The sequence below is a fragment of the Symphalangus syndactylus genome, chromosome 5 (assembly GCF_028878055.3).
Source record: "Symphalangus syndactylus isolate Jambi chromosome 5, NHGRI_mSymSyn1-v2.1_pri, whole genome shotgun sequence".
Lineage (NCBI taxonomy): Eukaryota > Metazoa > Chordata > Mammalia > Primates > Hylobatidae > Symphalangus > Symphalangus syndactylus.
The window spans coordinates 29,949,489-29,965,476 of NC_072427.2; the positions used below are offsets into that span (position 1 = coordinate 29,949,489).

General features: G+C 37.7%; 1 protein-coding gene across 25 annotated transcripts in view; it reads left to right on the plus strand.

The window, feature by feature from the left end:
* NRG4 (neuregulin 4) overlaps positions 1-15,988 on the plus strand; it is a 138,610-nt gene that overhangs the window by 105,580 nt on the left and 17,042 nt on the right. For 11 of the 25 annotated variants that reach the window (XR_010120675.1, XR_010120676.1, XR_010120679.1 and 8 more), the window contains 2 exons: positions 473-619; positions 6,451-6,530. Coding sequence is in view for 17 of the 25 variants with exons in the window: in XM_063638740.1 (XP_063494810.1) it covers positions 473-619; positions 6,451-6,530 (227 nt within the window). In the remaining 8 variants the exon portion in view is untranslated. Of the gene's footprint in view, positions 1-472; positions 620-6,450; positions 6,531-10,726; positions 10,879-12,193; positions 15,922-15,988 lie in introns of those variants that run through there. The other 14 variants (XM_055277677.2, XM_063638737.1, XM_063638736.1 and 11 more) reach the window with 5 other exon arrangements.

Below are 15,988 nucleotides of genomic sequence, written 5' to 3' on the forward strand. Positions count from 1 at the left end.
AAGAAGAATAGAAATAAATGCTGTTATTTATATAAATCTGACATATGTTAAAGGAGGCCCTGTTAAACAGTGGGTAATGGATTGATTATTTAATAAATGGGGTTGGAATAACCAGTTAGCAGTTTTAAGGAAAAATGCATTTCGATCATTATCTATACCAGATACAACAAAAGTAAATTTGTGATAAAGTGTGGACATTTATATGATTGAAAATCTAGAAGATAAAAACACTGAATACTCTATAATTTCTCTGGAGTTCCTAAGCAGTTGGAAAACTGGAAAAAGAAGATAGTAAAAATTTGTTTTATTGTAACTGTAGATCTGTGAGCATTATAGGAAAACCTATCTATTCCATATTCACAATCTGAAAATTAGTCTCCTTTTTTCTTCACGTCATCTGGAAACCGTTTTTCTTCCAGACTAGCTAATGAAACACAGAATGCAATTCTTTATCTAAAATTTTATTCTGTAGGTGCATTGAAAACTATACAGGAGCTCGTTGTGAAGAGGTTTTTCTTCCAAGCTCCAGCATCCAAACTAAAAGTAACCTGTTTGAAGCTTTCGTGGCATTGGCAGTGCTAGTAACACTTATCATTGGAGCCTTCTACTTCCTTTGCAGGTAAGCAAAATAGAAACATGCTTTTGAGAAAAGTAATGCATAAAGTAGTTATTCCACTAAATAATTAATATGCCCTTAGTTATAGATATTTTTCCAGATACTGTATTATGTTTAGTTATCTCTTTAATACAGTTTTTGTTATTAATGTCATTTTTGAAAGGATCTTAATAAGCAGTCTCAATTTGTTCTTTGTTACTGTTGTCAATATTTACCTTGACTTACCTAAACTGCTAAGGTAAACCCATACTCACTATAGCAAATATGCCAAAAGCACCTGAATATTTGGGTTAGGTGTATTTAAAGTAAATTTTGTATGTGAAAGAAAAGGAACAACTTATGCAATACTGTACATGTTAGCTTAAGACATATGGTTAATATGCAGGGTCAGCTATTTAGTGCCCACTATGTGCTAGGCATAAAGAATACAATAGTGAACAAAATAGACATGTTTCCCAACTTCAAAGATATTTAAATCAATTTGGAGAGACAGACAAAAAGGCAATTAATTTGGGGAAACTGGTAACTCACAAGAGAGACAAAAGAAAAAACTACTTGCATGAAGCAATTATGCACTGAAGATTACCTTCATTCATTTGTTTTGATTTTCAGTTGTTTTTGAAATTTTATAAAAGTAAGTAAATATAGAATTTAGTAAGTCCAGGAGTTATTTGGCATAACTCTCATCATTAATTAATATTTATTAAACTCACACTGTATTCTATCATAGATACTTGTGAAAATGGAGCTGAAGGTAATCATAAAAGAGAGACAAGTGGGCTTGAGAAGTTTGTATACTAAGAAAGGTAACATATAGGTAAAGTAGTATCTTGTTAGATCGTGATTTCTTAACTACTTTACATCAAGGAATAATTAAAAATTGGAGGAAATCGGCTTTTTAAAAATATGTGGTATTAAATAGTTTATTCCAAAACATATCATTTAAGCAATCCAGTAGATTTTATTTCTCATAATTTTAGCATCTGACTACTTCAGATACAAAAATTTAAATACAAGCCCATTGTATCAGATTGCATTTCCGAGGGATGGCCATATGATATCCCTCATTCCCACATACTCTTCTGTAGTGTGACCTTGCCACTCATCCATCAAGAGGTAGAGTTTATTGCTACAGATTCCTTGAATCTAGGCAGGCACTATGACTGCCTTGATCATAGAATACTTGGGATGCTACCTCATAGAATCAGCCGCCATGTTGTAAGAAGCCTAAACAGCAGGAAGAACCAGCCCCGGCTGAACTTCCAGCCAACAGCCGGCCTTAACTGCTGGCCATTTTAATGAGCCATCCCAGGCATTCAGCTCATTCGAACCTTTAGTTGACTCCTGACTTAACTGCCAGTTTACTGCAACTACACAGCCCAAGAAAAAGATGCCCAGCTGTCAACCCACAGAATCACGAGATAAAGTTTTTTTATCCCCCAAGTTTGGGGTGGTATGTTATGCATAAGTAGATAACCAGAACACCCATCTTTGGAATTAGGTTTATGCTTGACTTTAAATGTATCTATGTTTGGAAAGCTGAATAATGATCTATTCTATCCCTCTAAACATTTTGTCAGTCTAATATGCTAAGGGGAAGACCAATACCTACTTCCCTCATTAATCACTTTGGTGCCAGTTTGGAGATATAGTTTCCATCTGTTATAGATTGGATAATGAATTATGTTTAATTCATTATCATTAATAAGTCAGGATAGTCTAGGTTTGGCTGCAGTAACTGCCGACTCTAATAGTTTAGTGGCTTAATAAGCAGAAGATTATTTCTCACTTATTGTAGGTAATTAGTATGGATTGGCAAGCAGGGCTTTGCTAATCATAGTCACTTAAGGACTCAAACTGTTGGAGTAACCACCATCTTGAGTGTTGCTGGTTGTCATAACAAAGGGAAAAGAAAGCTCTGGAAGGTCTCACACTAAAATTGAAATGATCTGTCCCAGAAGTGACACACATCACTACTGACATAACTCACTAGCCAGAAGGAGTTTCATGTTCTTCCTCAATTATAAGAGGTGGCTGGACATGGTACTCATGCCTGTATTCCCAAGTGTTTGAGCCCTGGAGTTTGAGACCAGCCTGGGCAAGATTGCAAGACCCTGTCTCTACAAAATGAAAAATAAAAAAAATTAGCAGGGCATGGTGGTACACATCTGTATTCCCAGCTACTCGGGAAGTGGAAGCAGGAGGATCCCCCAAGCCCAGGAGTTTGAGATGCAGTGAGCTGTGATTGTGCCATTGCACTCCAACCTGGGAAAGAGAACAAGACCCCTGTCTCCTATTTTATATGGATAGAATAAATAGATAATATTTATTTATATATTTATATGCTTATATATTTATAGTATTTACATATATGTAAAATAAGAGACATATATCCAAGTGTCGGGAAATGCAATTCAACCATATGCCCATAAGGTAAAGAGCCAGAAATACATATCTAACATAGTGACCAAAGGATTTATAAGAATATCTACTATTCCACTGGGAATTGTTAAGAGTGATTTGTGTGATATTAAATCCATAGAACTTGGGCCAGGTGCCGTGGCTCATGCCTGTAATCCTGCCAAGGTGGGAGGACTACTTGAGACCAGGAGTTTAAGACCAGCCTGGACAACATAGCGAGACCCCGTCTGTACAAAACAAATTTTTTTTAAATTATCCAGATGTGGTAACACATGCATGTAGTCCTAGCTGCTTGGGAGGCTGAGATGGGAAGATCGCTTGAGCCCAGGAATGAGAGGCTGCAGTAAGCCATGACTGCACTACTGCACTCCTGCCTGGGTGAGAGAGCAAGACCCTGTCTCTAAAAAAAAATAAATAACAAATTAATGGAACTTTAATATTGTTGTAATTGCCCCAAAATGAAATTCCTTTGCCAACCCATTGAGTTTGTGAAGGGCATAGTATATGGTACCCCACAGGTGTTCAATGCCCCAGAGCAGCAAAGTTTCAGAAAGGAGAACTTCTAAGCCATAGCTGTTCTGCAGACTTGTGCCAGAACTTAGAAATATTTCTAGTCTGAAGTACCCTGTAGCAGGCTAAACAATACCTTTTGGGTAGAAAGTATAGGTATAATAGAAGGAAAAGAGTATATATATAAGAACAAGAAGTGGTGCTGAATGCAAGAGAAAAGAAACCTCCAATCACAAACATTATGTGGGTCTTCATCCTGAATTCATACTATCTGAATGTCTGGGGGTAAAAAGCTAAGAATATAAAATAATCTGGGCTGGTAATGTCATCAGGTGGTTGACAGAAACAAATACAAATCAATTCTTGAAGAGCCTACTTTTATCCTTTACCTTGAAAAGCATCTCACAGTATGAAAAGATTACCAAACGTAGAATAAAAGAGGCACAATTTATTAGAACTAGCAGAAACAGTAGGTAGTAGGGTAAGATATTCAGAAATCTGTATTTATTGGAAGAATCAGACACATGATATAAAATAAGTATGTTTAATATGTATCAAAAAATAAGTGAGAGGTGGCCAGGCACGGTGGCTGACGCCTGTAATCCCAGCACTTTGGGAGGCCAAGGCAGGCGGATCACGAGGTCAAGAGATCGAGACCATTCTGGCTAACACGGTGAAACCCTATCTCTACTAAAAATACAAAAAATTAGCTGGGCGTGGTGGCAGGTGCCTGTAGTCCCAGCTACTCGTGAGGCTGAGGCAGGAGAATGACGTGAACCTGGGAGGCGGAGCTTGCAGTGAGCTGAGATCGCACCACTGCACTCCAGCCTGGGCGGCAGAGCGAGACTCTGTCTCAAAAAAAATAAAAAATTAAAATAAGTGAGAGGCTTAGAAATAAGCAAATGTGGCAAAGACTAAAACAGATCTCCAATGAATCAAATATAATTTTTTAAAATTCAGTACACGTCTTCAATAAATTTTTAAAATTTAGTGTATGTCTTTAAACAGCAGATTAAACACAATAAAATAATTAATGAATTGGAAAATAGATAGGAAAAAATTACCCAGAGGGTAATCCTAAGGGAAAAAAAAATGGAAAATATTGAAGAGAAGTCAAGCAGCATGGTGACCAGAGTGTGTGTTTCTACCTTATGTTTAGTTGGAATTCCAGAAGAAAAGAGAAACTGGGGCAGAGGCAGTATTTGAAAAAGTAAAGGCAGAGACCTTTTCAGAGCTGATGAAAGTTACCCATAGATGTTAGAAGCCCAACAAATCTCAAGCAGGATAAATAAAAATAAATTCACATATGGGTGCAACATAGTGAAATTGTAGAACACCAGTTCTAAAGAGAACATCACAAAAGCAGAAAAGAATGGCAGATTATCATCAAAGATGCAACAATTAAACCAACAGCTGACTTCTCTGTTGGAAAGAAGCAAAACTAGAAGACAGAGCAGTGATATTTTCAATATGCTGAGAGGAAACAGTTAACCCCAAATTTCTGTGGCAGTGAAAACATCTCTCAGGAATGAGGGTAAGATGAAGACAACTTTTAATAAGCAAACGTTGAGAGAGTTATCCTTCAGTAAACCTTCTGCATGAAAGATATATGTCAGGGAAAAGGAAGTTGATCCTATATGGCGTGTGTGAAATGCAAGAAAGAACAGAGAAAGCTATTACTATGTGAATGTCAAAACAAATATTGTATAAATTATAACAATAATATTGTCCTATGTATTTTTAAAGGAATTAAAACACATGATAGCAAATAAGCTGAAAGGATTGCAGTTAAAGTGTACTAAGGTCTTTGTATGGGGGGAGGATAAATATATAAGTTAATTTTGACTTCTATATTTTAAGATGAATATTAAAATGTCTAGGGTAACACATAATAGAAAATCAAAGTGTATAATTTCCAAATTAGCAGAAGGACAAAAATGGAATTAAAAATAACCAATTAGTTAAAAATAAATAAAAAAGAAAGCTAAAAAACAGGATAAATAGTGTGACACAAGATCTAGGCTATTCTGTAGTGACCATGTGAACTTGGAAATGTGGTATTTTCAAGAATGAAACTGTTTTCTGTAATAGTTTTTGGTCCATTAGTGGTTGAAATTGCTTTAAACTGAGGGCCTTTTGAACTTTAGTAACTAATTAGTGCCATCATTGAATTAGGTCCAAAATGATACCCCACTAATGCTAAAATCTGGGCTAGAATCAGTAGTGTCTCAGGAATAGGAGCACGTATGCTTTTTGGAAAATACATATCATTTTGCAATGGTAAAAGTGATTTTGAATTCATTTTCATTAATGTAAGCTAAAACTGCATATAGACATATTGCAAAAAATGAAATCAACTGTACATTCCAAAATCTATCATGATAACATAAATTATAACCTATATTAACCGATCAAATGACTGAAAAACCTGATGTACTGTTACCTCAAAAATGTCCAAAATTACTTTTTTAAATGCCATTACTAGAATAATTGACTAAAGGCACACATGTCACATAAGGGTCCCAACTGATAATGAAAGCTAACTTCTTTAAAAAGAGCACAAAAATTACACTAAGATACAACAGTTTTGCTGTTGTCTTAAAGGGAAAAGACCAGGTGGCATCATCAGCATCTGAAGTCCCCGCAGATGACCTATGTGTACTAATGGATTTGTTAAATAATGGGGAACAGTTTTAAAGCATCGCTGACAATTTCAGATAGTTGTGGAAAGAAAATGAACCATCAAATAGTCAAGCTTATACTTTCATTTGAACACCATGATGTGTTGTAAAAAGGGGGAAGAAGGGAAATTTTAAAAAAAACAACTTTCTTTCTAGGTCTTCTGACATGCTTTTCTTATTACGCATTTTCCATTTTTGTGTTTTTCCCCTCTTTGTTGTCAGGAAAGGCCACTTTCAGAGAGCCAGTTCAGTCCAGTATGATATCAACCTGGTAGAGACGAGCAGTACCAGTGCCCACCACAGTGAGTAAACTCAAAACAAATGCTTATTTTAAAACCCTAGATGAGACTGTTGTTGTTAGATGTAGGGATTTGTATTTAGATCTATCCAGAAAAAAAAGGTTGAGCCTGAATTTTTCTATAGGTTGTTTGGGTTTTTTTTGGCCAGGTACCCTTTTTCACATAAAAATGAATTTATTATCAGTATGACACAAATCATATTTTTTCCCAAAGAAAACAATGTTATCTCAATATATGAAATTCTGATGTAGCTCTAATGTGCTTCACAGATATAAGGGACTGGTTTCTCAGAAATATTTTGAAGTGAGCTAGCATATGCTGTAAAGATCAGCAAATCTTTGGGAAACTTGTAGACAAATTGATGTTTTAAAATTGTCTTGAGACTTCTGGCTAAGATGGAGTAACAGGCACTGGATTTATTTCCTTCTACTTAAAACAACAAAAAATGGACAAAATATATGGAGCATTAAAATTTATGAAGACAAAATATATGAAGACATTGCTATCAGTCATCAAAGGAACCATGAGCCCTGAGAGATGGAAATAGACTAGGTAAGCCAGTGATTGCCTTAGATTACTGCCTGGGGAGAATTTCCAGGCTTTTGTGCAAGCTGGGGGACCCCAGGCTGAGTTTGGCTGACTCCGAGTTGAGAAGATGAAGCTAAGAGTCCAAAAAGATCAAGGTGACTATATTGTACTGAGGAGAGTCCTGGAAAAAAGAGAGCTGTATGAAGAGAGAACTCCAGAGATCTTCAGTTCAAGTATTCAGCTGAGTACTAATCAGGGCATGTGTGGAAGGAAAATACTTGAGGTTGTGGAAAAAATCACCTGAAGGATTAGAGGTGCCCAGTATTCACACAGGGCCGGGAAAAGTGTCTGTTCCCACGGAGACTGAAAACCTCATTATTCATGGGGCACTGGGTAGAGTACATAGAAAGGTGTTTCCCTGATAGTGGGGAATAACTAGCCCTAGATTAAGCACTGCTCCAGTTCTGCCTAATAAACTGTAAAAGCATGAGCTGACAGAATCAAATTGTTTCCAAATAACTACATCCTAGATCAAAGCTCAACAATGCTGAAAACATCTAGTACCCAACAGGTGAAATTAATAATGTTTCACATCCAATACAATTACCAACCTCCAAAGAAGCAGACAATGTGCTCAAAATGAGAAATATTAAGAAACTGAAAGCCGGGCATGGTGGCTCATACCTGTAATCCCAACACTTTGGGAGGCTGAGGCAGGTGGATCACTTGAGGTCAGGAGTTCGAGACCAGCCTGACCAACATGGTGAAACCCCCATCTCTACTAAAATACAAAAAAACAAAACAAAACAAAAAAAACAGTGGTGGGCGCCTGTAATCCCAGCTACTTGGGAGGCTGAGGCAGGAGAATCGCTTGAACCACAGAGGCAGAGGTTGCAGTGAGCCAAGATTGCGCCACTGCACTCCAGCCTGGATGACAGAGCAAGATTCCATCTCAAAAAAAAAAAAAAAAATTGAAATTGATACAGATGCTATAAATACCAGGCAAGCACAGTTATTATAGATGTATTACATAGATTCAAAAGTTAAGTAGAAACATGGAAGATATATTTTTTAAAGGACCCAAACTAAACTTCCAGAGATGAAAACTAGTGCCGGGCGCGGTGGCTCACGCTTGTAATCCCAGCACTTTGGGAGGCCGAGGCGGGCGGATCACGAGGTCAGGAGATCGAGACCACGGTGAAACCCCGTCTCTACTAAAAATACAAAAAAAATTAGCCGGGCGTGGTGGCGGGCACCTGTAGTCCCAGCTACTCGGAGAGACTGAGGCAGGAGAATGGCGTGAACCCAGGAGGTGGAGCTTGCAGTGAGCCAAGATCGCGCCACTGCACTCCAGCCTGGGTGACAGAGCGAGACTCCGTCTCAAAAAAAAAAAAAAAGAAGTGTCTGAGATTTAAAAAAAAAAAAACAAACTGGTATTAACAGCAGATGACACACCATAGAAAATATTGGTGAACTTAAAGATATAGCAGTAGAAACTAAGAAAAAAAGAAACGCAGAAATAAAATTTTTTTAATGGAAAGAGCATCAGTGAGCTGTGCGACAACTGTAGGTGGCATAATGTTGAGTCCCTGAAGGAGATAAGAGAGAAGAGGGAACAGAAAAAATATCTGAAGAACTAAGAGTCAAAAATTTTTGCAGATTTAATAAAATCAATCAATTCACACACATAAAAAGTTCAACAAACACCTGGCACTCTGGCTTACACCTGTAGTCCCAGCATTTTGGGAGGCTGAGGCAGGAGGATCATTTGAACCGAAGAGTTTGAGACCAGCCTGGGAAACATAGTGAGACCTCATCTCTACAAAAAATAAACAAAATTAGCTGGGCATGATGGTGCATATCTGTAGTCCCAGCTACTTGGGAGGTGGGAGAATTGCTTGAGCCCAGGAGGTCAAGGCTGCGGTGAGCCAAGATTGTGCCCCTGCGCTCCAGCCTGAGTGACAGAGTAGTAATACACCAAGACACATCATAATCAAATTCCTCAGAACCAGTGATAAAGTCTTAAAGGCAGCTAGAAAAAGACACATTACAGACAGAGAACAAAGCTAAGGATTTCAGCAGGCATTTTTCAGAAATAACACACCTTAAAAGAATGGAGCAACATCTGTAATGTATTTTAAAAAGTAAACCTATAATTCTACATCCAGCAAAAATATCTTTCAAACACAAGGCAAAATAGGCAAATCAATCTTGGAAAAGATGAACAAAGTTAGAAGACTCACACTTCCTAATTTCTAAACTTACTATGAAGCTGCAGTAATCAAGGTAAAGTAGTGCTGGCATAAGGATAGACATATAGATTAATGGAATACAATTGAGAGTTCAGACATACCTTCTTACATTTATAGTAAATGCATTTTTTAAAGGGTGCAAGACAATTCAGTGGGGGGTAATAATAGTCTTTTCAACAAATGGTGCTGGAAAAACTGGATATCCACTCACAAAAGAATGGATTTAAACCCCTACATACCATATATAAAAATTAACTCAAAATGGATCAAAGATCTAAATGTAAGAGCTAAAACCGTGTAACTCTTAGTAGAAAACATAGGTGTCAATCTTCATGACCTTGGATTAGGCAATAGATTCTGAGTTATGATTCTAAAAGTACAAGCAACAAAAGAAAAAATACAAAAACTGGATTCATCAACATTAAAAACAAAAAACTTTTGTGCTTCCAAGGATACCCTCAAGAAAGTGAAAAGACAATCTACTTCTGAGGGAAAATTCTTTTAATCATACGTATAAGACTTATACGTATGATCTGAAATACATATATGTATTTGAATATATAAACAATATTTACAACTTAATGAAGAAACAATTCATTTTGAAAATGAGCAAAGGATTGGAAAAGAGTTCTCCAAATAATATGTACAAATGGCTAGTAATCTCATGAAAAGACAATCATCATTAGCCATCAGGAAATGACGATCAAAACCACAATGAAACCGAGTGTGGTGGCATACTTCTGTAGTCCCAGCTATTGGGAGGCCGAGGTGGAGGATCACTTGAGCCCAGGAGTTTGAAGCCAGCCTGGGTAACATAGCAAGACCCCATCTCTAAAAAAAAAACTTTGGGGAGGGCGAAAAAAAAGAAAAAAAATGTACATGAATGTTTGTAGCACATAGCAGCATTATTTATAATAGCCAAAAAGTAGAAATTAATCAAATGTCCATCAGCTGATAAATGGATAAATAAAATGTGTTATATTCCTACTATGGAATATTATTCGGCAGGAAATAGAAATTAAGTAGTAATATATGCTGCAACATGGACGGACTTTGAAAACAATATGCTGAAGTAAAGGAGCCAGTCATAAAGGAACACATATTTTGTAACATTTATATGAAATGCCCAGAACAGGCAAATCTATGGAGACAGACAGTAGATTAATGTTTGCCTAGGACTGGAGGAAATGGGGGGGATGTTGAGGAGTGATGGCTAAGGGATGTGGGCTTTCTTTATGGGAATGAAAGTGTCGTAAATTTGATTGTGCTGATGGTTGTGCAACTCTGAATATACTAAAAGCCATTGAATTGTACAGTTTAAATGAGTGAATTTTATGGTACGTGAATTGTATCTCAAAGCCATAAAAAATCAGTAACTAACTATTTAGAAAAAATGAAGGCAAAATAGAGATCTTCCAGGCATATGAAAGTTGAAAGAATTATCATCACCAGAACCGCACCAAGTAAATGTTAAAGGAAGTCCTTCAGGCAAAAGGACAATATCAGATGGAAATATGGATTTACATAAAGGGAGGAAGAGCACCGGAAATGACAACTATGTGGGTAAATATGTAAGATCTTTTTCTTATTATTTAAATCTCCTTAAGAAATAATTGACCATTTAATGAAATGTCATAACAACATAGTATGGGACTTACAACATACATAAAAGCAAAATGTATAATAAGAAAATACAAAGATTGGGAGGGTAGCAAGGGAAATACCCCACTGTAAGGTTCTTATGCTAAATGTCAAGCAGTACATCATCACTTGAAGGGAAACTGTAATAAGTCAAAAGTGTATGCTAGAAACTCTAGAGCAACCTGTAAAAAGTCTAAGTCACCCAGTTAAGATAGAGATTGTAAAATTGGATAAAAATTAATGTGATATGCTATCTGCAAGAAATATACATTAAGTATAAAGACACAAATAAGTTAAAAGTAAAAGGATGAATAAAGATATGTCATGCTGGTGCAGGTGTGGTGGCTCATGCCTTGTAATCCCAGCACTTTGGGAGGCCAAGGGGGGCAGATCACTTGAGGTCAGGAGTTCAAGATCAGCCTGGCCAACATGGTGAAACCCTGTCTCTACTAAAAATACAAAAATTAGCCGGGCGTGGTGGCAGGCGCCTGTAATCCCAGCTATTTGGGAGGCTGAGGTAGGAGAACCGCTTGAACCCAGGAGGCAGAGGTTGCAGTAAGCTGAGATTGCACCACCGCACTACAGCCAGGGCAACAGAGTGAGACTCCATCTCAAAAAAAAAAAAAGAAAAAGAAAAGAAAAAAAGAAAACCCACCCAGCTCTACCATTACTGTGATATCTGAGGCTGGAGGAAATAATGAAACTGTCCAGACTACCCTCAAGTTTACAGACAGTGAGAAATACCCAAATGAAGCTCCTTTTTATGAAACATTCTTGGAAAATCTAGAAGATAATGTCTCAGACATTTAAAAATTCTTAACATTATAAGCTGAAGAAATCTTGGCATAGTGATGATCTTTAGTGACAGCTGTGCAAGAAAAATTAAATGAAATGGATAAAAAGCAAAAGGGAGGAAGACATGTATCTAGAATATAAAAAGAACTCTTTCAAATCAATAATAAAAAGTCAATCCAATTAAAATTTGGGTGAGAAACAAAAAGAAGCAGAAGAAACCATAGAGCAATTATTCCATGGCATTCCTGTTTACAGTTAAGCATTTCTTAAGTTGAGAAGCTGTGTTTGATACTGAACTCTTGGAAATCAAAAAGAACCAAATCAAAGAATAAGCAGGAAAAAATAAGTGGGAAACAGCTACTTGAAACAGATCCAAATCTTGACACATCTGATATCCAGTTCTTGGAGGATGCTGGAAACAACGTGGAGGTAATTGAGTCTTTGTTCCAGGAAATGGATGACCTGGAGCTGGGGGATAAGGAGGATGATCCAGATTCCAATCCTGCTGACCCAGAGAGTGACTCCGCTGACCAGAGGACTGTCCCCAGCTGTAGAGAGGCTCAACTGCCACAGCATCCTGGCTATGCTCAGAGAGTTTTGATTTTCCTTTCCTTTTCTCCAAGAAGAAATTATTTTCAGGAGAATATTCTGATAGATTTCATCATTGGACTTAATAAACTTAAAATTTCAAAAAAGTCCATTGTATTCCTATATATCAGTGATAATTAGATATGGAAATTTAAAAAAATTATTAATGATAGAATCTCAATGTATTAAGTACATAAGCATATATCAGACAAAAATATGAAAGACCTATCCAGTGAAAACTAAAAAAAAAAATTGCTGAGAGAAATGAAGACCTAAATAAATGGAGAGTTATATTTTGTTCATAGATTTGGAAGATTCAATATTGTAAGATGTCAGTTCTCAAATTGACCTGTATAGATGCAGTGGTATCCCAGACAAAATCCCAACAGGTGTTTTTGTAAAAATTGACAAGGTGGTTTTAAAATTCCCATGGAAATGCAAAGGACCTAGAATAGAGAAAATAATTTGAAAAAGAAGAACAAAGTTAGAAGCTTCATACTGTCTGATTTCCTGACTTACTATAAAGCTACAATAATCAAGACAGTGTGGTATTGGCATCCAGATAGACCACAATTGATTTTTGACAAAGCCGCCAAGGCAATTCAGTACGGAAAGGATAGTCATTCCAACAGATAATACTGGAGCAGTTTGGATATTCACATGCAAAAACATGAATTCAGACCCTTTACCATGCACAAAAAAAACTCAAAATGGGTCTAAATATAAGAGCTAAAACTATAAAAACCTTAGAAGAAAACATAAGAGAAAGTCTTTGTGACATTGAATTAGGCAAAGATTTTTAGATACAATACAAAAAGCACAATTGATAAAAGAAAAAATTTCATAAATTGGGCTTCATGTAAATTTAAAACTTTTGTGCTTCAAAGGACACCATTCTAAAAATGAAAAGGCAAGACACAAACTGGGACAAAATATTTGTAAACGGATATAAAGGATGGATAAAGGACATGTCTAAAATATATAAGGACCTGGCCGGGCGCGGTGGCTCACGCTTGTAATCCCAGCACTTTGGGAGGCCGAGGCGGGTGGATCATGAGGTCAGGAGATTGAGACCACGGTGAAACCCCGTCTCTACTAAAAATACAAAAAAATTAGCTGGGCGTGGTGGTGGGCGCCTGTAGTCCCAGCTACTCGGAGAGGCTGAGGCAGGAGAATGGCATGAACCCAGGAGGCGGAGCTTGCAGTGAGCCGAGATTGCACCACTGCACTCCAGCCTGGGCGACAGAGCGAGACTCCGTCTCAAAAAAAAAAAAAAGAAAAAGAATATATAAGGAACTTTTTCAACTCGATAATAAAAAGACAGCCCAATTAAAGTTTGGGCAAGATTTTTTTTTTTTTTTCTGTCACCCAGGCTGGAGTACAGTGGCATGACCTCAGCATACTGCAACCTCTGCTTCCTAGGTTCACTGGATTCTTGTGTCTCAGCCTCCCAAGTAGCTGGGACTACACATATGTGCCACTACACCTGGCTAGTGTTTTGTATTTTTTGGTAGAGACAGGGTTTGGTGTTGGCCAGGCTGGTCTCGAACTCCTGGCCTCAAGTGATCCACCTGCCTCGGCCTCCCAAAGTGTTGGGAATGGACACATGATCTTTTTTAGGGTAATGGATTTATTCTACAATGGGATTGTGGTGGTGATTGCACAATTCTGTAAATTTTAAAATTCATTGAATTGTATACTTTTTTTGTTTGAGACAGGGTCTCGCTCTGTTGCCCAAGGCTCTAGCAGTGCAGTGATGTGATCATAGCTCACTGCAACCTTGAGCTCCTGCACTCAAGCAGTCCTCTTGCCTCAGCCTTCCAAGTATTCGAGACTACAGGTGTGCACCACTATGCCTGGCTAATTTTTACTTTTTTTTTGTAGAGACAGGGTCTTGCTATGTTGCCTAGGCTAGTCTCAAACTCCTGGTTTCAAGCAGTCTTCCTGCCTGGGCTCCCAAAGTGCTGGGATTACAGGCATGAGCCACTGTGCTCGGCTGAATTACATACTTTAAAAAGGTAAATTTTGTAAGTTGTAGATTATACCTCAGTAAGTTGTTTTTAAAAGCCCGCTTTTCAATAAGTGGTGCTGAGAAAACTGGATATCCACATGCTAAGGAATGAAGTTGGACCCTTACCTATCACCATGTACAAAAATTAACTAGGGCCAGGCACAGTGACTCATGCCTGTAATCCCAGCACTTTGGGAAGCCCAGGTGGGCAGATCACGAGGTCAGGAGTTCGAGACCAGCCTGGCCAGCATGGTGAAATCCCATTTCTACTAAAAATACAAAAAATTATCTGGGCATGGTGGCACGTGCCTGTAGTCCCAGCTACTCAGGAGGCTGAGGCAGGAGAATTGCTCGAACCCGGCAGGTGGAGGATGAAGTGAGCCAAGATCACGAGATTCCATCTCAAAAAATAAATAAATAAAATGGATCAAAGACCTAAACGTAAGAGCTAAAATTACTAAGAGAAGAAAACATAGGGGGAATGCTTCATGAAATTGGATTTGGCAATGATTGCTTTTATATAACACCAAAAGTACAGGCAGCCAAAGAAAAGTTAGACAAATTGGACATCAAAATGTAAAATTTTGGTACATCAAAAGACACTATCAGCAGAGTGAAAAGGCAATCCATAGAACTGGAGAAAAGGTTCGCAAATCATGTATCTGGTAAGGATTTGATATCCAGAATATATAAAGAACTTCTAAAACTCAACTACAAGTAAAAGAACCTAATTCAAAAATGGGCAAAGAATTTGAATAGACATTTCTCTGAAGAAGATACACAGATGGCCAATAAGCACATGAAAAAAGATACTCAACGTCACAAATTATCGGGGAAATGCAGATCAAAACCACAATGAGGTACCACTTCCATCCTTTAGGATGGTAACTACTATTAATACAAACAAAAAACCAGAAACCATGTGTTGGTGAGAACACGTAGAAATTGGAATGCTTGTGCATTGTTGGTGGGAATGTCAAATGGTGTGACCACTTTAAGAAAACAATATGGCTAGTCCTCAAAAAAAAAATTAAACATAGAATTTCCATATTATCTAGCAATTCCACTCCTGGGTATACATCTAAAAGAAATGAAAGAATGGACTCAAACAGATATTTGTATACCTACACTCATAGTGTTAATGGCTGTTGTGAGACCTTGGTTCTTGTCTTTTCAGTTTAAAAGAGTTTAAACAAGAGACACAGAACAGAGATGCAGCATATAGCAAAGTTATTGCAAAGGAGAAAGAATATTTTGAAAGTTAGGTGCAGAATAGACAGGACACCCTGAGAGAGGATTCAGGGCAGGCTGCTCATAGGGATGAGGCAGCGAAGACTGGCACTAGGGAGAGTCCCTTTCTGGGAGTCTTAGATTATTACTCATGAGGAGGTGGGAAGAGCTGTTACTAGTAAGCATGTTTTGGCTGGTCCTCTGGGTGCACATGCCAGTAGCTGTACGTGTTTGTTCACACATCACATATCTCATTAGCATCTGCAATCTCTCCTCAGGGAAGTGTTTTTTACAATTATAATGAGCAGTGGGTCAGTCTGAGGACAAGTAAAATCAAAATGTACATGCTCCCTACAGGGAAATTCCCTACTGGAGATAGCTTTGCTTGAATGAGCTGGACTACAATGCGAATGCTG